Genomic DNA, 22,651 nt, shown 5'->3' with positions numbered 1-22,651 from the left:
TTTTCTAGTTACATGTCACTGTTTACTCTTTTATTACACTCTTTTGTGTTTTAAATTGTTTATTACAGTATTTTTTAGAATGGGCCGGTGGCCACAAAAGGCCCTCAGGCCGCACTTTGGACACACCCGATAGTGTCAACACTGCAACTTTTTCTTGTTACATGTCACTGTTTACCCTTTTATTACACTCTTATGTTTTAAAATTTTTATTATAGTATTTTTTTAGATTGGGCCGGGGGCCATTAACAAATTAGCTGGGGGCCACAAATGTCCCTCGGGCCGCACTTTGGACACGCCTGATGTACTAAGATAGCCCAATATTTCTATAAATAATAGCATTCGTGTAAATACTTTGACTACTGAAAAAAAAGCCACCCTAAACACTTTCAAATCAAAGCAGGTTTTGATCATTTTCAAAAGCATAAAAATATGTTTTCAAGGCTTTTTACGATTAGGATTCACAATGACGTCACAGCTTCCAAAAAGAACGAGACTTCACCATCAGTCGCGTCTTTTAACACAAGTTATTTTTATTTAATTCTTTTTATACGTTCCATTCTACCACACCTCGTTTATAACATATTTTCCCGACATAAAATTGAAGTAAATCAACCAACGACTGTCATTTGTTGCGTTTAAATGATTAGTTGGTACGAGCTGACGCCCCTCCGGGTAACCACAGAATGGTTTGATCTGCGTCCATATAAACGCATTTGGACTCGGTTTAACTAAGAAATAATCAAAGTTAACGTCAGCAAAGAAAGCCAAAGAAAATAAAATAAAATAAAATAAACACTGCCAACATGGAGTGGACTCCGATGGAAATCAACCCCGAGGTGACGAAACATAACCAGCGTCGTAATTTCATTCATTTAGGGCTGGACTTGGTGAATTAATTGACTATTGTTTGATTTGTTTACAGGTGCTGAACAAGGTGGGTTAGCTTAAAAAAGTCGCTGAGTCATGGCGGCATGTTTAAATGTCCGGTAAGTTTGGACTGAGGCTTACGTGGACAATTTAGCGTCTACGAACTGCGTCGCCTCGGCATAAATGCACAAATTTCGAGGCATGTTTTGTTTTAGGTGTAGAAATTATGTTAAAATGTGCTTGATAAGCTAGCAGCTGCCATTGGGTGTGGTCTGCCTGGACCAGCGCGCAGCATCACCCATCAAAGATGGCTCCTTCTGCAATGGGACGTTATTCAAACCAGTCTGTTTTTTTCTTCATGCCAGTTGATGATGAAACTCGGCGTGGGGAAAAACTGGCGTTTTGTGGACGTGCTGGGTCTGGAGGCTGAGCCACTCTCGCTGGTCCCCGAGGAATGCTGTGCCTTGATGCTGCTTTTCCCCCTGACACAACAGGTACACCCATCCATCAATGGGAGCCCGTTAGTTCATTCACATGCACACAGTAAAAAATAAAATAAAAGGTTAAAAAAAACACTAGAGATGGATTTTACTTCAACATATATGTAGTGCAGGGGTGTCCAAAGTGCGGCCCGGGGGCCATTTGCGGCCCGCAGCTAATCGTCTACCGCAGTGGTTCTCAACCTTTTTTCAGTGATGTACCCCCTGTGAACATTGTTTTTAATTTAAGTACTAATTAGAGCATAGCATTTTTGGTTGAAAAAAAGACATAAGTAAAATACAGCACTATGTCATCAGTTTCTGATTAATTAAATTGTATATCCATCCATTTCCTACCGGTTATTCCCTTTTGGGGTCGCGGGGGGCGCTGGCGCCTATCTCAGCTACAATAACAGTGCAAAATATTGCTCATTTGTAGTGGTCTTTCTTGAACTATTTGAAAAAAAAAGATATAAAAATAACCAAAAACTTGTTAAAAAATAAACAAGTGAATCAAATATAAATAAAGATTTCTACACATAGAAGTAATCATCAACTAAAAGTGCCCTATTTGGGGTTTGTAATAGAGATCCATCTGGATTCATGAACTTAATTCTAAACATTTCTTCACAAAAAAATAAGTCTTTGACATCAATATTTATGGAACTTGTCCACAAAAAACTATCTGTCAACACTGAATATTGCATTCTTGCATTTCTTTTCGCAGTTTACGAACTTCAATTCATATTTTGTTTAGGTATTAGTCAATAAATATATTTATAAAAGGATTTTTGAATTGTTGCTATTTCTAGAATATTTTAAAAAAAAATCTCACGTACCCCTTGGCATACCTTCAAGTACCCCCAGGGGTACGCGTACCCCCATTTGAGAACCACTGGTCTACCGGCCCGCCACACATTCTGCTAAAATTGCCAAATTGATTGCAAAAATTAAAAAAATACATTTAAAAAAAGTGGAATAAGGTGAAATCTAATGAGAAAAAGTGGCAATGTTGACACAAAGCTGCCATCAATCAATCAATGTTTATTTATATAGCACTGAATCACAAGTGCCTCAAAGGGCTGCACAAACCACGAAGACATCCTCGGTAGGGCCCACATAAGGGCAAGGAAAAACTCACCCCAGTGGGACGGCGACCATGATGACTATGAGAAACCTTGGAGAGGACCACATATGTGGCAATGAATATCGAGCGGATCTAACATGATATTGTGAAAGTCCAATCCATAGTGGATCTAACGTAACCGTGAGAATCAAGTCCAAAGTGGTTCGAATATAGTAGCGAGACTCTCATCCAAAGTGGAGCCAGCAGGAAACCATCCCAAGCGGAGGCGGGTCAGCAGCACAGAGATGTCCCCAACCGATACATAGGCGAGGGGTTCATCTTGGCTGCCGACTCTGGACGAGCGGTCCATCCTGGGTCCCGATTTTGGACAGCCAGTACTTCATCCATGGCCACTGGACCGGACCCCCTCGACAAGGGAGGGGGGGGGGCATAGGAGAAAAAGAAAAGAAATGGCAGATCAACTGGTCTAAAAAGGGGGTCTATTTAAAGGCTAGAGTATACAAATAAGTTTTAAAATGCCATGCCGGATTTTTTTTTTCCTTTTGTCTTTTTCTTTTTTTTCCATTTCTCAAAAAAAGGACAAAAAAAATCTATTATAATGAATTATTACTTAAAAATTACCACTTTAAAATGTTTTATGTTGAAAAAATATTGCATGTGGTTGCCATATAAACACATCAAAGTTTTGACAAAAGAGCATAAAACAAACAAAATAATAGATCAAACTTAGAATCGACAGATATATAAGAAGTTGATCTTAAAATTTAGGTGATACAATTAAAATAAAAATGCATCACTTTAGGAGTGGGGAACCTTTCAGATCTCAAATATATTTTGTAGGATTTTATTTAACTTTTCACTGTGATTACTCAAAAATGTTATTAAAATCAATGGTGTCTTGCATTATTGATCTTTGAGGGCTTTAATTGCTAAATAAAGGAACTCTCCTGAAGGAATCAATAAAGTACTAGCTATCTAAATACTGCATATTTCAGTTTTACTATAAAAAACAGTTGTCTTTGACAGAAAAGGCATAAAACTTGTTTTACTTGAGGTTGATATAGAGATTTACCGTAAGCATTAAATAAAAAAAATAAATAATAATTTGACTTATTTTTAACATTTTAGTGACTAAGACCCTCTATGCTCCCCAGGAGCCCTAAGGACAAAAAAAAAATCTATATATTTTGTTATGGTTTGAAAATGAAAAATATCCAAATGGCCCCCGCATGCTTAAATTTTTCCCGTGTGCGGCCCTCCGTGGAAAAAGTTTGGACACCCCTGATGTAGTGGAATGTTGATTAAGCTCCAGAGGTGGGGTGGGGGTGTTGATCCATACAGATTGCTTGTTTAGGGTGTGGTGATGCTGAGGTGGCAAAGGGGTGGGTTATACTGGATAAAGGGATAACAATGGAGGGGTTTAGTATGGCGATGAGTCATCAGTTGTCAAATTTGCAATAAAACACTTTGATCACAGGTGTCAAACGCAAGGCCACTTCATTTTATGTGGCGTGCAAAAGGCTGGGAATAATGAGTGCAATAGAAAACTTTCTGGCAAAATGTATTTGTTTTTACTTTGATCAAAAAAAACAATGCATGTTTGAGGCGGGAATCTTTGGCCACCTCACGATTCTCTTATTTGGTATATAAATTATGATAAACCTCAAAAGCTTACAGTTTACAAAATCACCTTTGGGCTTCTGACATAGGACTTGCAGGTTTTAGCCTAAAAAATGTATTTTTTAAAATGTTTTTTTTTTATTTTATTTACAAAAAACAATGTTAATCTTTTAAAGGAAAATGGAGCAACTCCAACCCAATCCCAGCTTTACAATACTTAAAAATTACAAATAAGGAAAACCAAAAATTTATAAAAATGGTATCAATGGTTCTTAAAATGTTTTAATCCAAAAATTATTAAAAAAAAAAAACAATCATTTGGCACAAAAATATCCATCTTTTTAATCGATTCTCAAACATTAATTATCAATTTAAAATTGGAATAAAGAAAAATAGCCATTTGGATGGGTATCTGTTTTTTTAGGACACCCATTGCAACAAGATGTTCCAAGCATTTTTTGGGGTGTTATCAAAAATACATTTAAAAATTCTGCTTGTCAAGTTGCCTTATGATTTCAAAGCAAGTTATCCATTAATCTGTTAATAAAAAAAATGCGTTTTCCCATTTGTTTTTTTTATCCAGTAAAGGTCAAACAAAACTAACATAATAAAACAGGTTATAGATTACAAAAGCTCTTTTGGGCCTCTGACATTGGACATAGGTGTGGGGTTTCCCATTTTTTTATTTAATTTTTCTATTTTATTTGCAAAAAACACAGAATGTTAATAAATTATGGAAATGGACCAACTCCAACCCAACCCCAGCTTTTCAACACTTAGGATACAATTTAAAATAAGGAAAACCATAAATAAATAAAGAATAAAAACATCAATTGAAACATATATTTTTTTTAATCAATTCTCAAAAATTATGATTAAATTCAAAATTGGAATAATTAAAAATAGCCATTTGTATGAGAATCAATATTTTTAGGACACCCACTGCTTATCTTCTAATCTTTAATATTTTATGTGCAGGCAACAAGATGTTCCAAGCATTTTTTTGGGGGGGTTATGAAAAATAAATTTAAAAATTCTGCTTGTCAAGTTGACTTACGATTTCAATGCAAGTTATCCATTAATCTGTTGTTTAAAACAATTTTTTTTTCAGTTTTTGTTTTCATCCATTGAAGGTTAGGCAAAACAACTAGCAACATAATATTAAAATAAATGAGTGAAAAGGATCAGAAGAAAGTATGAACCTGTATCTGCCCGCTATTCAGTCACATTTTTTGTTCAACTCAAAATTCTATTATGGCAATAATAATGAAACACAATTGCTTATGCATATTCTGCAACGAGGTTAATATTCATATTAGGATTCACAATGACATCACAGCTTCACAATGGCCCCATGAGAGCAGCCATAATTCCAATTTGGTCCTCACTCAAAAAAGTTTGACATCCGTAATATAGGCCGGGGGTGTCTGTTTTCTAATCCAAATATACCATAGCATACCCCCTCAGTCCTTGTCTTTGGAAAAATGATAAAACTGAATAATATGCGATGTTGTGGAGTTTGCATGTTCTTACCTTGACTGCGTGGGTTCGCTACGGGTACTCTGGCTTGGTAACACTAAATTGGCCCTAGTGTGTGAAAGTGAATTTGAGTGGGAAGGTTTCTGTTGGCCCTGCGAAGAGGTGGTCACTTGTCCAGGGTGTACCCCACCTTCTGTCCGAGTGCACCCCACCTTCTGTCCGAGTGCAGCTGGGATAGGCTCCACCACTCCCGCCACCTGAAGAGGGACACGCGGTAGAAAATTGGATGTGCAAATATAAATAAATAAATAAATGGGTTGTACTTGTATAGCGCTTTTCTACCTTCAAGGTACTCAAAGCGCTTTGACACTACTTCCACATTTACCCATTCACACACACATGATGGAGGGAGCTGCCATGCAAGGCGCCAACCAGCACCCATCAGGAGCAAGGGTGAAGTGTCTTGCTCAGGACACAACGGACGTGACGAGGTTGGTACTAGGTGGGAATTGAACCAGGGACGCTCGGGTTGCGCACGGCCACTCTCCCCACCGCGCCACGCCGTCCCTCTTTCAGTAGCTGGTTGAAATACTTAAAAAAAAACAAAAAAAAACAATCCATTGTACATTAATATACTTTTTTACAAACCCCGTTTCCATATTAGTTGGGAAATTGTGTTAGATGTAAATATAAACGGAATACAATGATTTGCGAATCATTTTCAACCCACATTCAATTGAATGCACTACAAAGACAAGATATTTGATGTTCAAACTGATAAACATTTTTTTTTTTGCAAATAATATTACCTTGGGAATTTGATGCCAGCAACATGTGACAAAGAAGTTGGGAAAGGTGGCAATAAATACTGATAAAGTTGAGGAATGCTCATCAAACACTTATTTTCAACATCCCACAGGTGTGCAGGCTAATTGAGAACAGGTGGGTGCCATGATTGGGTATAAAAACAGCTTCCCAAAAAATGCTCAAGTCTTTCACAAGAAAGGAGGGGGCAAGGTACACCCCTTTGTCCACAACTGCATGAGCAAATAGTCAAACAGTTTAAGAACAATGTTTATGAAAGTGTAATTGCAAGAAATTTAGGGATTTCAACATCTACGTTTCATAATATCATCAAAAGGTTCAGAGAATCACTCCACGTAAGCGGCATGGCGGGAAACCAACATTGAATGACCGTGACCTTCAATCCCTCAGACGGCATTGCATCAAAAACCGACATCAATCTCTAAAGGATATCGCCACATTGGCTCAGAAACACTTCCGAAAACCACTGTCACTAAATACAGTTTGTCGCTACATCTGTAAGTGCAAGTTAAAGCTCTACTATGCAAAGCGAAAGCCATTTATCAACAACATCCAGAAATGCCGCCGGCTTCTCTGGGCCCGAGATCATCTAAGATGGATTGATGCAAAGTGGAAAAGTGTTCTGTTGTCTGACGAGTCCTCATTTCAAATTGTATTTGGAAATATTCGACATCGTGTTATCCGGACCAAAGGGGAAGCAAACCATCCAGACTGTTATCGACGCTAAGTTCAAAAGCCAGCATCTGTGATGGTATGGGGGTGCATTAGTGCCCAAGGCATGGGTAACTTACACATCTGTGAAGGCACCATTAATGCTGAAAGGTACATACAGGTTTTGGAACATATGCTGCCATGTAAGCGCCGTCTTTTTCATGGAAGCCCCTGCTTTTTTTTCAGCAATACAATGCCAAGCCGCATTCAGCACGTGTTACAACAGCGTGGCTTCGTTAAAAAAAAGAGTGCGGGTTCATTCCTGGCCCCCCTGCAGTCCAGACCTGTCTCCCATCGAAAATGTGTAGCGCATTATGAAGCGTAAAATAGGACAGCGGAGACTGTTGAACGACTGAAGCTCTACATAAAACAAGAAAAGGAAATAATTCCACTTTCAAAGCTTCAACAATTAGTTTCCTCAGTTCCCTAACGTTTATTGAGTGTTGTTTAAAGAAAAGGTGATGTAACACAGTGGTGAACATGCCCTTTCCCAACTACTTTGAAACGTGTTGCAGCCATGAAATTCTAAGTTAATTATTTGCTAAAAAATATAGTTCGAGTTTGAACATCAAATGTTGTCTTTTAAGTGCATTTAATTGAATATGCGTTGAAAAATATTTGCAAATCATTGTATTCCGTTTATATTTACATCTAACACAATTTCCCAACTCATATGGAAAAGGGGTTTGTAGGATAATAGGTTTTGGCCAAGCCAAATTTATTTTTATCAGCGCATTTTAAAGACGTCCGTTCTCCAAAGTGTTGGACAGATCCAAATAAAATAGGATTGCATTTTTTGAAAACTGGAATTGTGTTAATTATAACTTAAGCATTTTTAAAATAAAATGAGCCATGGTTTGAACACCAGAGGGTCCTAAAATGTCACTTAATATTTGAGGTCCAAATATGGTGGTAAAATTAGTATGGTATCTCAAATGATTCTCATATTAGGGCTTATCGGATGTGACTTTAACATTGTGGCCTGTGATACTAGATGAATTGACTTGGAAATGATCTATTCTGACATGTTTTTCTAATGCCTGTGTCAGCATGAGTCTTTCAGGCAACAGCAGGCAGACAAAGTGGCGCGGGGCTCTGACGCTTACTTCCTGAAGCAGACAGCGGTCAATTCCTGCGGCACCATCGCCCTGCTGCACGCCGTTGGCAACAACCAAAGCAAAATGACATTTGGTAATGTATCGCTTAAATGCTCCATTTTTATAAACTGATGTCAAGCACAGTATCTCAGTTGTGGTTTCTGATGATTTCTGTTGTTCTCAGAGGACGGTTCCGTCTTGAAGAAGTTTCTGGATGAGACTGCTAAGATGAATGCTAAAGATCGTGCCGAACATCTGAACATGAACAAGGTAAAGAAAACACACCTCCATGTTGGTGTCCAGATCTTTTTCTTTGATCACCCTAGCACAGTGATTCTTAAACAGTGGTATGTGGGGGCTATTCAATAGTACACCTAAGAATCACTTAAAGTACATTGTTATCCTTCACTATATTTAAACACAATATTGCTTTTCAAACTGTTGTAGTGACAAAAATATTAAATATACTTCCATCCATCCATCCATCATCTTCCGCTTATCCGGAGATAGGGAAGTCTGGGCTTCCCTGCTTAGGCTGCTGCCCCCGCGATCCGACCTCGGATAAGCGGAAGATGATGGATGGATTAAATATACTTGTTAAATAAAATATCTGCCTTCTTTTTAATTATCCTTAGGCCTACTCCGCTACTGTATTTTAATGGTGGTACTTGGATGTCAAAGTTTTTTCTGAGGTGATACTTGGTGAAAAAGGTTTGAGAACCACTGCCCAAAACTCATGAAGCATGTGAACGGTAAATGTGTGTGAAGCTTTTAACCCGCTTGGGGGCGCCAGAGTTCAGCAAACCTTGTGTGCCTTTGGATTATGCTTGAGTCTACACTGCACACAAAAGCAGATTATTTTGCCCTCAATTGACTCGGCTCTGATTTTTATTTATTTTTTTGCTGTTCTAAATTGTCTAAAGTGCTTGAAATCTTTTTTGGGGAATCAGATTGAGGTCACATCAGGAGTTAGTCATGAATCTGATTCGAAGCTGATCTTTTAAAGATGACAAAATTTTCGGTGCTTGCTTATAGTGCGCAAATAGGCTATATGTAAGATATGAATATATATATATATATATATATATATATATATATATATATATATATATATATATATATATATATATATCAATTCTGAAGAAATGGCGATTGTTGAAAGACTGGAAAAGATGATGTGGCGCATTTGTTTATATGTGAGTTGAAAAATAAAGCTTGCGTCGATATATGCTGATGACAGTGTCTCCTCGACTCAACAGCTATTCAAAGATTAGAACCCTCCCAAATATTACACTATTTATATGCATACAGAATCAGTTTTATTGCCATTGTTTGAGGACGGGTTCACAAACTAGGAATTTTGCTTGGCGCAATTGTGCAACGTTTATTTTCAAGTACCGGTAAACACTTTTTTTTAAGGTGTTTCAACTTTTATTTTGTAGTAGTAGCAATTTCCTCCCATCGAAGTGCGCATGTAAGTGACGTCGAGGGGCTTGTACGAGTTTACACAGGAGTCTAATAAAAATCGTGTTTTAATTGCAGGGTAAACAGTCAGCTGAAAAAAAATCTGATTTGGGCCACTTTGGTCTGCAATGTAAATGTAGGCGTTCAAGAATTATGAGCTAAAACTGTTAGTTTTAATTATAATCACCCCCTTTTTGTACTAAAACGTTCAAAGGACTTAATGTTAAGATTGTTTTTCTTCAGGCAATCCACTCAGCGCACAATGAGATTGCCTCACAAGCACAATGTGTGGTAAGTCGACTTTACCACTGCTGCATAACACCCTGAAGGGATTCTAAATGTCTGTTTTTGGTGGAAATATGAATGTATTTCTATTATCCCACAGCCAGAGGCGGATAAAATAAACTTCCACTTCATTGCCTTTGTCAATGTAAATGGACAACTTCTTGAACTTGGTAAGAAAACAAGCCTCTATTTCATATATACTCTTTGTGGCATTCAATCTAAAAAAATTGGTAATTAGTGTCACCAAATGGCTGTAATGACTTGGACACAAATGCTATTTGTAAAGTCATTTGTAGTAGTTTTTGAATATTTTACATAAATACAATTTTGTGTGTTTGTCTCATTTGCTGTTAAGATGGGATGATGAATGGCCCACTGAACCATGGACCTACCAAAGATAACACCCTTGTTACGGTATGTTAGCTAGTTTCTTTCACCTTTAGATCTGGAGAGGTTGTAACAGAACATTTAGCTGTAATATATTTAAACCTAGTGCAGCCACCCTTGTTTATCGTGGTTAATTACCGGTAGTACGTCCAGGGTCACTGTTGTAAACAAATTTTGGCAAAATGAGATTATTCTTAAATGTTAAAAATAATGCATGTTTTTTTTAAATCACATTTATATTTTGATAAATGTTTGCTCTACTGTTTTACTTTTATCTAAATGTTTTATGATTTTTTATAAAACAAAACTTTTTTCATGGCAGAAGCACAAGATTTCTAAGTCACCCGCTCTCCCCCCAAAAAATAAAATACATTTCAAAGTAGAATATTTGATGGGAAGTAATCGTAGCCTTGATTCGGTCAATAATTCATAACATTGATCTCTATTCATTATTTTGGAGCAATGACAGTTTAAAAAAATAGAATTAAAAATCACACAAACTGTCTTGGGTATCCAAAAGAGCCCCAGTAATAAATGTGTATTTAAATGTAACTGTGTATAGAAATGGTAGTCTAAACTATCCTGTCTGATACTTTTTTTGTTTTTTATGCCCTGTGAAAGAAAACCAAACTCAAACCATTTTCCCTGAAACATATTTCAAAGTGGTATATTTGATGTGAAATATTTGGAGCCTTGGTCAATAAATCATAAGCCTTTATAACAATAAGTGTATGTATTATCCATCCACTTTCTACCACTTGTCCCTTTTTTTCAAAACAATTTTTTGGTTTGCTCTTTTAGTCCACTTAATTAGTTTTTAGTAATAGTATTTTATAATAATTAGCTGCGGGACACAATTTGGACAACCTTGTGACAAAATAGTTGGACCATTTATAAATAAACAAAAAAAACAACCTTGAACCATTTTCAAAATATTTTCATAAGAGCCATACAGTCACCAAATAATGTTGAGGGCGTTTTACTGTACAGTTCTCACCAGTAGCTCTCCCGACCACTAGGTGGGAATACTTACCACATTCTGGGTAATTCTTCAAGTTTGAACTGGGCTTCCAGGTGCTAAAACCACAGACGTAATTTTTTTACTGACAAAATTTGGTCAACCTCAGACACTTGACAATTAGTCGTGTTGTTAGCATTAGCATCACAGAGTCTTGTGTTGTCAGTCCACATCGCTCACCAATGTGAAATGTGGAAGATGAAGTGCATCCTTAAATAGAATGTTCATCTCTAATTTGCATTGCCTGGAAAGATGTTGATCGCTAAAAGCATAACTTGTTAGCATTAAGAGCATTTTAAGAAAGCCGCACCCACCAAATTTTGGAATAAATAAATATTTTTACATACTATATTAGCCGCACAGGACCATAAGCTGCAGAGATATATCGGTATGAAATATTTTTGTTTTGTTTACATTATTGTTTTCAAACGGTGCCTGTCACATGGCTGATCAAACAAAACAGAAGTCATCATCATGGACACACTAGCTGTGGAAGCTAGCTCTCCAATCAGCGCAACTGACGCAATAACTTCTCGGTGATGTTCTGGTGAGTTTGCCGAGGAATTTGTGAAACTGAAATGATACAAAAAGAATGCCATTGTAAGTTAATACTAACAGACTTGCAAAAGTGTTAGCGTATGTTCTAAAGCTATCAACGTCAGCTTGATTACAATACGAGAGCATGTACCAATATGCATGAAAACACTCCTACAGTCATCACACATAGAACGGTTTAATAAATATTGTTTTTAGATGTATTGTAAAACTTAAAAATGTTGCTTGGAATAATGTATCCATAAGAGTAGAAACACTATAAATAAATACATCCGGTTCAAGGTTGTTGGCCCTGCGATGAGGTGGCGACTTGTCCAGGGTGTACCCCGCCTTCCGCCCGATTGTAGCTGAGATAGGCGCCAGCGCCCTCCGCGACCCCAAAAGGGAATAAGCGGTAGGAAATGGATGGATGGACGGTTCAAGGTACGAAACGTAAAATACGTTTTCAACATGTAGTACCTGCAGTGAGCATAGTAGTCCAAAAAATGGCACTTTTGCACAAACAATAACACATTTTCAGTGATGAAAAATGTGTTGAATACAAAACATGGCTGTTAGCGTAGAAAAATCCCTAAATTAGCTGCACTATTTTACAAGTCGCAGGGTGCAAAGCAAAAAAAAAGTTTCAGCTTAGTTTGAAAAATACTGTCGGAATGGAAGTCACACCGGGTGACTTTCTATCGAACCTCAACATAATGATAGAAATTAAGAAATACTGTCCTGTAACTAGGGGTGTAACGGTACACAAAAATTTCGGTTCGGTACGTACCTCGGTTTGGAGGTCACGGTTCGGTTCATTTTTGGTACAGTAAGAAAACAACAAAATATAAATTTTTGGGTGATTTATTTACCAAATATGTAAAAAATGGCTTTATCCTTTTAACAATGGGAAGACTATAATACTTCTGCCCACGTTAATCCACATTAAACTGCCTCAAGTTGTTGCTTTAATTAAATAAAATGACAAAACCTTTCTTCTACATATAAAAAGTGCAACATTAAACAGTTTCAAGTCAACTCATCATGCTTAATTTATCACAGCATTTAGGAAGCCTGTAGTTGACTTTTATTATGTAAATGTTATATTTTTGTCAACATGTGATAGCAGGAACCCTGCCATTCAAACTAGGCTGCTACATTACTAATGATTAATGTAACTATTGCTGAAAAAATAGTACAACAGCAATAGGAGAGGCTATTCATCCCTGAACACCATGGAGTTACAGTGAAATAAGACAGACAGGGTTTTGCTGCCCCTAACACACGCAAGCAACACACACACAGCAAAATGAGCTAACGTTACGCTAAAAGCTAATTAGCCTTCACCTCAAGCCAGAACTGTGAGCGAGCTGATATGAACCAAAGCTCCTCATCCCACCCCCCGGATTGCAAATAATGTAAATAATTCAATGTACATACTATGATGATTAACTTGTGTGATGACTGTATTATGTTGATAGTATATATTTGTACCATGAATTGATTAACGTGGACCCCGACTTAAACAAGTTGAAAAACTTATTCGGGTGTTACCATTTAGTGGTCAATTGTACGGAATATGTACTGAACTGTGCAATCTACTAATAAAAGAATCAATCAATCAAAGCTGCAGTTTAAGTTTCTAGAAGGTCAACGGGCTCATAGTGATGTTAGTAGTAGTTTTGATTGGGAGGTGTTTTTTATAACTTGGGGAGAGTACGCTGTCTGCTGCTCACCTGCTAAACACATATCTGCTCGGCGCTGAAGCATGCGCTCTGAATACGCACTGTGGATTGGCTGATACATCGCTCTGAATACGCACTGCTGATAGGCTTTGTATGTAACCAATCAGATGGTTGTGTGGGTGGGACAATACTGAGTGCTGAGGCAGAAAGCAGAGCAGCTTGTTAAGACTTTAGATTACAAACTTGTTCGGTACCCCCCGTACCGAACCGAAACCCCTGTACCGAAACGGTTCAATACAAATACACGTACTGTTACACCCCTAACTGTAACACAGTAGTTTTAACACTTAATCTTGGCCAAAATGTGTAGAAATTGCCTAAACATCTGTGATGTAGTTAGGCTGCAAAATTTGAAGTGAAACATGCATTTAGTGCCTAACGATTTAACTTTGTGTTTTTTCAAACATGTCTAGGATGCAGCCAAAGTCTGCAGAGACTTTGTGAAGCGAGGACAAGGCGAACTGCGCTTCTCCGCCGTGGCTCTGTGTCGTCAGTAGATTTCAGGACCAACTGTCAATCACCTCATTGTGCCGCAGTAAACACATTTATCTGCTACTGACGGCAGACACTATCAAGCAAGTATTGTTTACCCCCCACATCTCGTGCACTAATAGCACGATGTCAGCAACACAATGCTTAACTGTTACAGGCTTGCAGACACCAGTGGTAGTCACTATTCTCTGAGTGACCAATGAAAGAAATACAAATAGAATCACATTGCTCTTTTTGTGCACAAGCACTTGTCTCTTTGTATGCTTTTGTTATGCTTGAATGCATTGTGAGCCATTAAAAGTACACATTGGCGTTTGCAGTGAAAAAAGGACTGTTTTAGATACTGCTGAATAAGTAGTAGTTGGCACTGACGTTCCTCACAGCCCAAATGTAGCGATAAAATTCACTGTTGACCAAGTCTTAATTTGCAGGTTTTTTCCCTGAAGAATTTCAGAAAAGTGCAATTTGTTTGCTTTGCACAGTAGACTTTGTTGCACTGTTGTGTGGCTGTTCTTGACACAAATAAAGTGCTTTGATGTGAGCTGCTTGTTTTCATTTGGTGCAATGTTTGCCTTTGCCAATTAACACATAATGGACGGTCTGAATGCAACTAGTATGGCAACTGTAAAGTAGATAACATTGTAACTTTGTTTATAAGATTAGTTCTCAAGGTATAACTCGTCCTGCTGTATCCCAGAAGCCATGTAAAAGTACTCACAGGTGTGTCTGGCACAAAAAGAAGTGCATTAATACAACATTAATTTGGAATTCTAAACCATAGTTTTGCTTTTTATCTGTCATGGCAAGTTAGACAACGTAATCTTTTACCATCCCCGGTGCAACTCAACACCAAAGTTTGCGGTCCTGTGGGAAACACTTGATTACCTTTTTGTTGCCTCCTATTATTGCTTACCAATCACTTTTTTGTAATGCTAAGTCCAGGGTAAATCATAACATTGTGCTTTAGTATGCTATTGTGTTTAACGTAATTGTTTTACCGAGGTTGAGGTCACTAGAGTCAAGCGTGGAACTCTATGGAGTGGTCGCGATGGGATTAGTGTTCAGGTATTCAAAGGTGGGATGGTATTTCAACCATTTGGGAAACGGGGGAGGCCACAATAGGTGTCTGTATTCGGTCACAATGCATGTGGCGGTGATCCATTTTTACAAATACAACTGCTAGGAATGGCTTGGACTTGCATATTGGTAACAATATAAACACAAAGCTCACATTGGAATGTGTAGTTAATCCTTGTAAAAAATGTTCAGCTAATAAAGTGTCACTGTTTCACTAGATATGTTCATGCATGTGTACATATCTAGTCAAACTTAAGACCTGGGGGACCACGAAGGCCTGGCATTCTTATTATTTTTTTACAACATTTAATTTATCATAAAAATTTAATCTAATATTTAAAAAAAATATTAAATTGTCACGCATTTCAAATATTTTTTGTTGAACTCAAAATAAGTATTGCTTGACTAATGATTTAAAGCAAATTATCCAATCAAATTGTACACTATATTTAATTTGGTTAAAAAAAACTTGGTAGGTCAGTTGCAAAACATACTGTAAATAAAACAGATATACTTTCTCCATCTCATATAATACACTATAAAATGTGTACATTTTACAGTAAAACATGTCCTGTTTTTCCATTTCCAGTAATATGCTCAAAATTAGAATTCTTAACTAGAAAATGTGCATATTTGTTTTACAGTGCACGTGTAAAATATAGAGAATATCTGTGTATACATGTGTGTGTGTGTGCAAAAATGTGTATATGCCTGTGTTTGTGTGTACATAAACACTGTGTGTATATATGTATATACATATATATACACATATATAAGTGTGTGTGTATATACATACTGTGTGAATGTTTGTATATGTATGTATATATGTTTATGTATATATACAAGAATATATACATATATGTATGTATATAAATATAGATACATATATGTATGTATATAAGTATATATACATATGTATATATGTATATATATATGTCTATATGCATGTATATACATGTGTGTTATGGCCCTTTAAAGGGAGCCATAAGTGCCATGTGGCTCTCAATAAAAACGAGTTTGACACCCCTGATTATTTTTACTGTACAATTTAGATACCTTTTAGTGTACATAAAAAATATGTAATGATATATGATTATGATACATATAACTATATGAGGTGGCGACTTGTCCAGGGTGTAGCTGAGATAAGCGCCCCCCCCCCGCCCCCTGCGAACCCAAAGGGAATAAGCGGTAGTAAATGGATGGATGGATGGATAACTGATGCATGCTTAAAATTTGGGTAAAAAACTACAGTGTAGATATTTGTTTTAATAATTACTAACTACATGCATCTTTATTGTTACAAACGACCGTCTGAGGGCCTCATTAATTGCCATTTGGCCCTCAACGAAAACGTTTTTGATCGTCCAGCATTGTAAAGAAATATGAATCCATTTTCTAAATTCAAAGATTCCGGATGATTTTTGTTTTTCCGCCAAATAACATGTCACAAACATGGACTTTGGGTACGAATCAAGCAGGGTTTTATTTCAAGTAAATGTATTTGTCACAATGTTAATGTAAACTTTATGCAATTCTGACACATTTGACAAAGGGACCCCTTTTTTTTTTGCTGTACTGGCCCCGCCCCTTTCGTGCGCCCCACCCCACACTCACAGATTCCTGCGTGCGCGTCCCCGCCTCCTCAACCGCGCGTCCGCAGCGGTGTTGACTGAGGACGCCATCAGCACCGCGCGCGCACGCTCCCTGCGCAGGACAACCTTTATTATTTTTTAGCGGGCTCTTCGTGGCGCATCGTCCCGGCTCCCTGTCTCTCTCAGCTCCCGGGGGAGGACACCGGACGTGCTACAGCGACCAACATCCACGCGTGGAGCCGCGAGATAACGGCTGTTGCTGCGTGGGGGGGCCAGACAAGCGTCCCACTCACGGAACGGCCTGTCCGGCGATGGCCAGCCAGGCTGCGGATCGCGACGTCCGGCCGGGGTGCGTGGAGTCGGCGAGCCACCCGGAGCCAGCATGCCGGGAGGCGCAGAAGTGGATTGAGGTAAGATGAGCCTCCACGAGTGAGCGTGGATATAAATACGCGCCCACTAAGCACCGGTGCACCGTCACCTGTTAGGCTGGGTGTGTGCGTGGGTTGCTGCGTGCCAGTGTGTGTGTGTGTGTCGGGTTACCAAACGGAAAAGTTTGACCATAAGTGATCGACACACATAGTCCCACGCACGATATATCCACGAAATCCAGGCACGCCCACTTATTTTTGCCGTGGTACAGTTGTTGCTATGGTGATGAAACCGGGCCAACGTTCACGCTAGAGATGCTGTAGCCCACCAACGTTAGATGATGATCGGATGAGATTAGAATGTGTGTACAGTATAATCCTGAGTGGGGAATCATGATTGCAGCAGCACTTATGACCCATTTTTTTTTTCCAATAAAATTTTAAATTATTTACTCGCTACTCTTTAGCTCTTTAGCTTAGCATAACTAGCTTAGCTGTTAGCTTATAACCTCACGGTCTGTTGTTATGGACTATTAATGCTTGACTAACAGCCCATACTATCTTAATATCTCTACTATCTAAATACTTAACATAATTGTTTTATTAACTCAAACAAGCAAGGGTGTGTTTAGTTTAATTAATTAGTAATTATAATGAAGAAAATACATCCAAACAATTGCCTGTTAGCAAGAAAGCTAACACTTGGTGAAAAAAGTTGCCCTATAACTTTTTTATATATATTTATCAAAATAACCCCTGATCTATAGCTGGACATGTATCTACAAACCCCGTTTCCATATGAGTTGGGAAATTGTGTTAGATGTAATTATAAACGGAATACAATGATTTGCAAATCATTTTCAACCCATATTCAGTTGAATATGCTACAAACACAACATACCGTATTTCTTTGCCGGTGCGCTAATTAATTTAAAACCTCTTCTCACTCCTGCGCCTACCACAGGCATGCGGTAAAAGTAAGCATGCGCTAATTATTTTAAAACCTCTTCTCACTCCGGCACTCACCAAAGGCATGCAGTAAAAAAATGAGTGTGATGTAAGGATACCATCATGAAAAGCACATTTAATTAAAAAAAAAAAAACGTTATTATGGTCTTACCATTACTTATAAATATAGTCCATGTCTGATCAAAATCATTGATAACTTGTTTATAGAAGTCTTCCTTATCTTTCCTCAGTTTTAAAAGTCTCTCTGTCTTGATGGAGATCTTCCTTTATTAACTCCTGCTTCGATTGAAAGTCCAGTTTAGAAAAATGCTATCAGAAGGTCTGTCATATCTGTCCCAGCACATATCACATGACTCATTGTCACTTCTTCTTCAGCCGAATAGTCGCAAGAAGGATCACTAGCGCCCTCTACCATCGAGAGGCGGGAGTCATTTAATGACTCATATTTGACAGACGCAGCTACGGTATTGTGACGGTCTCAAGACGTCGTCTTGCGGGTTCCCAGGACCACCAAGGAAGGACATGGCTTCAGCAGTTTGACTTCGTTTATTTTTCAATAAAACCTCAGTCCAGGTTGCTCTTCCGCTCCTCCTCTCCGCTCGCTCGCCGTCTCCTCGCCGCCATCTTGGGCTGGGCTCCATCGTGCCCTGCTTGTCTGTTGGACCGTCGGCTCCACCTCTCCACAGGTTTATTAATAAAACATAGCTGCTTACTGTTCTTTTTAGCATACCGGTATTCAATAGCTTGGACCTTAAATCCTACTGATCAGCTCTTAATCTTCTTCCCTTTATGCGATTTCAAATTACCGGTATTGAAATCAGCCTCCTCCATTTTGAAAATGATGACAGGGGAAGTGTCACTCAAGACGTCACAAGTTTGACCAGGCGGTAATACTAAGCATACGCTAATTATTTTGCGAAGCAAGTTTGACCCGGCAGTAATTCAAGGCAGGCGCATACTATATGCCCTGCGGCAATTCAAGGAAATACGGTATTTATCAAAATAAAACCCTGGTCTATAGCTGGACATGTATCTACAAACCCCGTTTCCATATGAGTTGGGAAATTGTGTTAGATGTAAATATAAACGGAATACAATGATTTGCAAATCATTTTCAACCCATATTCAGTTGAATATGCTACAAAGACAAAATATTTGATGTTCAAACTGATAAACATTTTTTTTGGGGGCAAATAATCATTAACTTTTTTATCACATCCACAGGAGCCCACAGTTGTCTCTATTTCGACAAATGGACAACGTTTTTCTCTAAGTGGTTAGCTCCGCGTTACGAAACCACTTTATTACGAAGCTGGCTGTGGCGCGTTCTTTCTGATGTCACTTCCTGTGTAGGGCGCGGTCTTTCTGGCGTCACTTCCTCTCCCAACTCAGTTTGTAAACGATCAATGAGTCCATACAAAGCTACAGGTAAAAGCTGGAAATTCAAGAAATAGACGGCGCACTTACCCGTTTAAAAAATTGTCAGAGGAGGGGGTGGCTGAAACGGGGCTTAGGCTAAATAATTATTCATTTAAAGGGTTATCCGGCTTAATGTAGACATAGCCTTAGCTTCCTCTTTGATGTCGGCCAACTTGGTGTGTTATTTTGAGTGAACTCTAGAGTAGGGCTGGGCGATATGGTCTTTTTTTAATATCTCGATATTTTTAGGCCATATCGCGATGCACGATATATATCTCGATATTTTGCCTTAGCCTTGAATGAACACTTGATGCATATAATGACAGCAGAATGATGATTCTATGTGTCTACATTAAAACATTCTTCTTCATACTACATTAATATATGATAATTTTAAACTTTCATGCAGAGAGGGAAATCACAACTAAGTCTATTGACCAAAACTGTATTTATTAAACAGTGGCACAAACGTTCATGTCATTTCCAAAACAGAAAGTGCAAGATTGTCAGAGACATTTTAAAACAAGCTATTTAGAGCACTTTTGTGCATGATGTCACTAAGATGACATATCAAAACAACATTAAATTAAAGTGCACATTTTGTACAGAACGCCACTACAATAGTTTAAAACAAATAAGGTGCACTTTTGTGAAGTGAAGTGAATTATATTTATATAGCGCTTTTTCTCTAGTGACTCAAAGCGCTTTACATAGTGAAACCCAATATCTAAGTTACATTCAAACCAGTGTGGGTGGCACTCGGAGCAGGTGGGTAAAGTGTCTTGCCCAAGGACACAACGGCAGTGACTAGGATGGCGGAAGCGGGAATCAAACCTGCACCCCTCAAATTGCTGGCACAGCCACTCTACCAACCGAGTTAAACCGCCCCTTTTGTGCATGATGTCAGAAGATATGTTAATAACTGTCAAATAAAAATGAGCTGCATAATAGGAAATCAAATAGCCTTCGTCCTTCGCTATGTGGTAGGTTACTGCGGGCATTATCTCCTTTTGTTGTTGACTAGTTTTTTCATACTGTGTTGATCTGGAAATGTTTGCCTTAGCATTTTGATGGTGTGGGCGTGTGGCACCGAATGAGGATGTAAGCAGTCTTCATTCTCTAGCAGGTGCCTTTTCAAATGATGCTACATATTTGCAGTAATGCAAATTTTTTGTGGCAACACTTTTGCCCCACACTAGACAAATTACGGTTGTCCGTTCGACATATTCTCACTTGAAGCCGAACCACCGCCAGACGATGAACCCCCTGCTGTTTTTCTTGGGAATTAATTCTTCCTTCATTTGTTACCTGATTGGCACCTTCTTTCTCTCGTATTACCACTCGCACGACTCCGTGGTTGGGGGCGTGGTTTAGAGGGGAGGCGTATATTTACAGCTGTTGTGTGCACTCTTTAAAAGCCGTAGATGTTATTGTCACATATGCAAGATTGATTGATTGATTGAAACTTTTATCAGTAGATTGCACAGTCCAGTACATATTTCGTACAATTGACCACTAAATGGTAACACCCAAATAAGTTTTTCAACTTGTTTCAGTCGGGGTCCACGTTGATCAATTCATGTTACAAATATATACTATCAGCATAATGCAGTCATCAAACAAGTTAATCATCATAGTATATACATTGAATTATTTACATTATTTACATTCCAGGGGGTGGGATGAGGAGCTTTGGTTGATATCAGTACTTCAGTCATCAACAATTGCGTCAACAGAGAAATGGACATTGAAACAGTGTAGGTCTTACTTAGTAGGATATGTACAGCCAGCAGAGAACATAGTGAGTTCAGATAGCATAAGAACAAGTATATACATTCGATTATTTACATTAGGTTATTTACAATCCGGGGAGATGGGATGTGAATGGAGGAGGGTATTAGTAAAGGGTTGAAGTTACCTGGAGGTGTTGCCTGGAGGTGTTGTGGTGCATGTACAGTATATGGCAGTATTGTCCGGTTTAAGAGTGTCACAACATTGCTGTTTATGGCAGACGAACTGCTTTACGGTAGACGAAAACGTGACTGCTGTTGTGGTGTGTTGTAACCGCGCTGGGAGGACGTTAATGAAACTGCCCAACAATAAACCCACCTAAGTTAATCAATCAATCAATGTTTACTTATATAACCCTAAATCACTAGTGTCTCAAAGGGCTGCACAAACCACTACGACATCCTCGGTAGTCCCACATAAGGGCAAGGAAAACTCACACCCAGTGGGTCGTCGGTGACAATGATGACTATGAGAACCTTGGAGAGGAGGAAAGCAATGGATGTCGAGCGGGTCTAACATGATACTGTGAAAGTTCAATCCATAATGGATCCAACACAGTCGCAAGAGTCCAGTCCAAAGCGGATGCAACACAGCAGCGAGAGTCCCGTTCACAGCGGAGCCAGCAGGAAAACATCCCAAGCGGAGGCGGATCAGCAGCGCAGAGATGTCCCCAGCCGATACACAGGCGAGCAGTACATGGCCACCGGATCGGACTGGACCCCCTCCACAAGGGAGAGTGGGACATAGGAGAAAAAGAAAAGAAACGGCAGATCAACTGGTCTAAAAAGGGAGTCTATTTGAAGGCTAGAGTATACAAATGAGTTTTAAGGTGAGACTTAAATGCTTCTACGGAGTGAAAAAGAACTCGCCCTTGATCATTCTACAGTTATAACGTCATTGAGCAGACACGCTGTTTATATAGTGGGAAAGCGGACGTGAAAACAGGCTGTCCTCACTCAGGTCCGCATGGAGCTGGAGGGGGCGTGGCCTCCAGCTCTGCCTGAATTTTGGGAGATTTTCGGGAGAAAATTTGTCCGGGGAGGTTTTCGGGAGAGGCGCTGAATTTCGGGAGTCTCTCTGAAAATCCGGGAGGGTTGGCAAGTATGGGATGGACAGGCATTTCACATGAAAAACTAAAGAGACAAGGTTTATTGTAACTGAGCGCTGGAGAGGATTCGCCATTAGCTGGCAGTTTGACTTCTGACCACGGCAAGGTCGGCCATCTTTGTCAGGAATTGGGTCACACTAGCGCGAGTGTTGAACAGCCAATCTGCATCAGGCTGTCCCATTTAAACCATTTAGTGAATTGAGTCACTCATTAAGATTTTGAGGAAGCATAAGG

The 22,651-nt window shown here is 38.8% G+C and overlaps 2 protein-coding genes across 11 annotated transcripts in view; both read left to right on the top strand.

Annotated features, from left to right (window-relative positions):
• Nucleotides 1–786: 786 nt before the first annotated feature.
• Nucleotides 787–14,631, top strand: uchl1 (ubiquitin carboxyl-terminal esterase L1 (ubiquitin thiolesterase)). Of its 3 annotated transcripts, none has more exons than XM_061912581.1 (9): nt 787–836; nt 923–986; nt 1,233–1,361; nt 8,118–8,259; nt 8,350–8,435; nt 9,873–9,920; nt 10,015–10,084; nt 10,270–10,328; nt 14,012–14,631. In XM_061912581.1, exons 2-9 carry the CDS (start codon nt 972–974, stop codon nt 14,093–14,095), a joined length of 633 nt encoding a protein of 210 aa, XP_061768565.1. In that variant the 5' UTR covers nt 787–836; nt 923–971; the 3' UTR covers nt 14,096–14,631. The 3 variants fall into 3 exon arrangements, with proteins under 3 accessions (XP_061768565.1, XP_061768547.1, XP_061768556.1); XM_061912563.1 differs by having other exon boundaries at nt 789–836; nt 923–934; XM_061912572.1 differs by lacking the exon at nt 923–986 and having other exon boundaries at nt 789–836.
• A 2,172-nt stretch (nt 14,632–16,803) lies between these two features.
• The window catches only part of limch1a (LIM and calponin homology domains 1a), a 105,452-nt gene continuing 99,604 nt past the window's right edge, over nt 16,804–22,651 (top strand). For 6 of the 8 annotated variants that reach the window (XM_061912474.1, XM_061912466.1, XM_061912494.1 and 3 more), the window contains exon 1: nt 16,804–17,172. In XM_061912474.1, coding sequence (XP_061768458.1) covers nt 17,074–17,172 — 99 coding nt within the window. In that variant the 5' untranslated portion in view covers nt 16,804–17,073. The remainder of the gene's footprint in view (nt 17,173–22,651) is intronic. The other 2 variants (XM_061912504.1, XM_061912512.1) reach the window with 2 other exon arrangements.

Source organism: Nerophis ophidion, linkage group LG01 (genome assembly GCF_033978795.1).
Source record: "Nerophis ophidion isolate RoL-2023_Sa linkage group LG01, RoL_Noph_v1.0, whole genome shotgun sequence".
NCBI lineage: Eukaryota > Metazoa > Chordata > Actinopteri > Syngnathiformes > Syngnathidae > Nerophis > Nerophis ophidion.
This window is presented reverse-complemented; position numbering and strand designations above follow the sequence as displayed.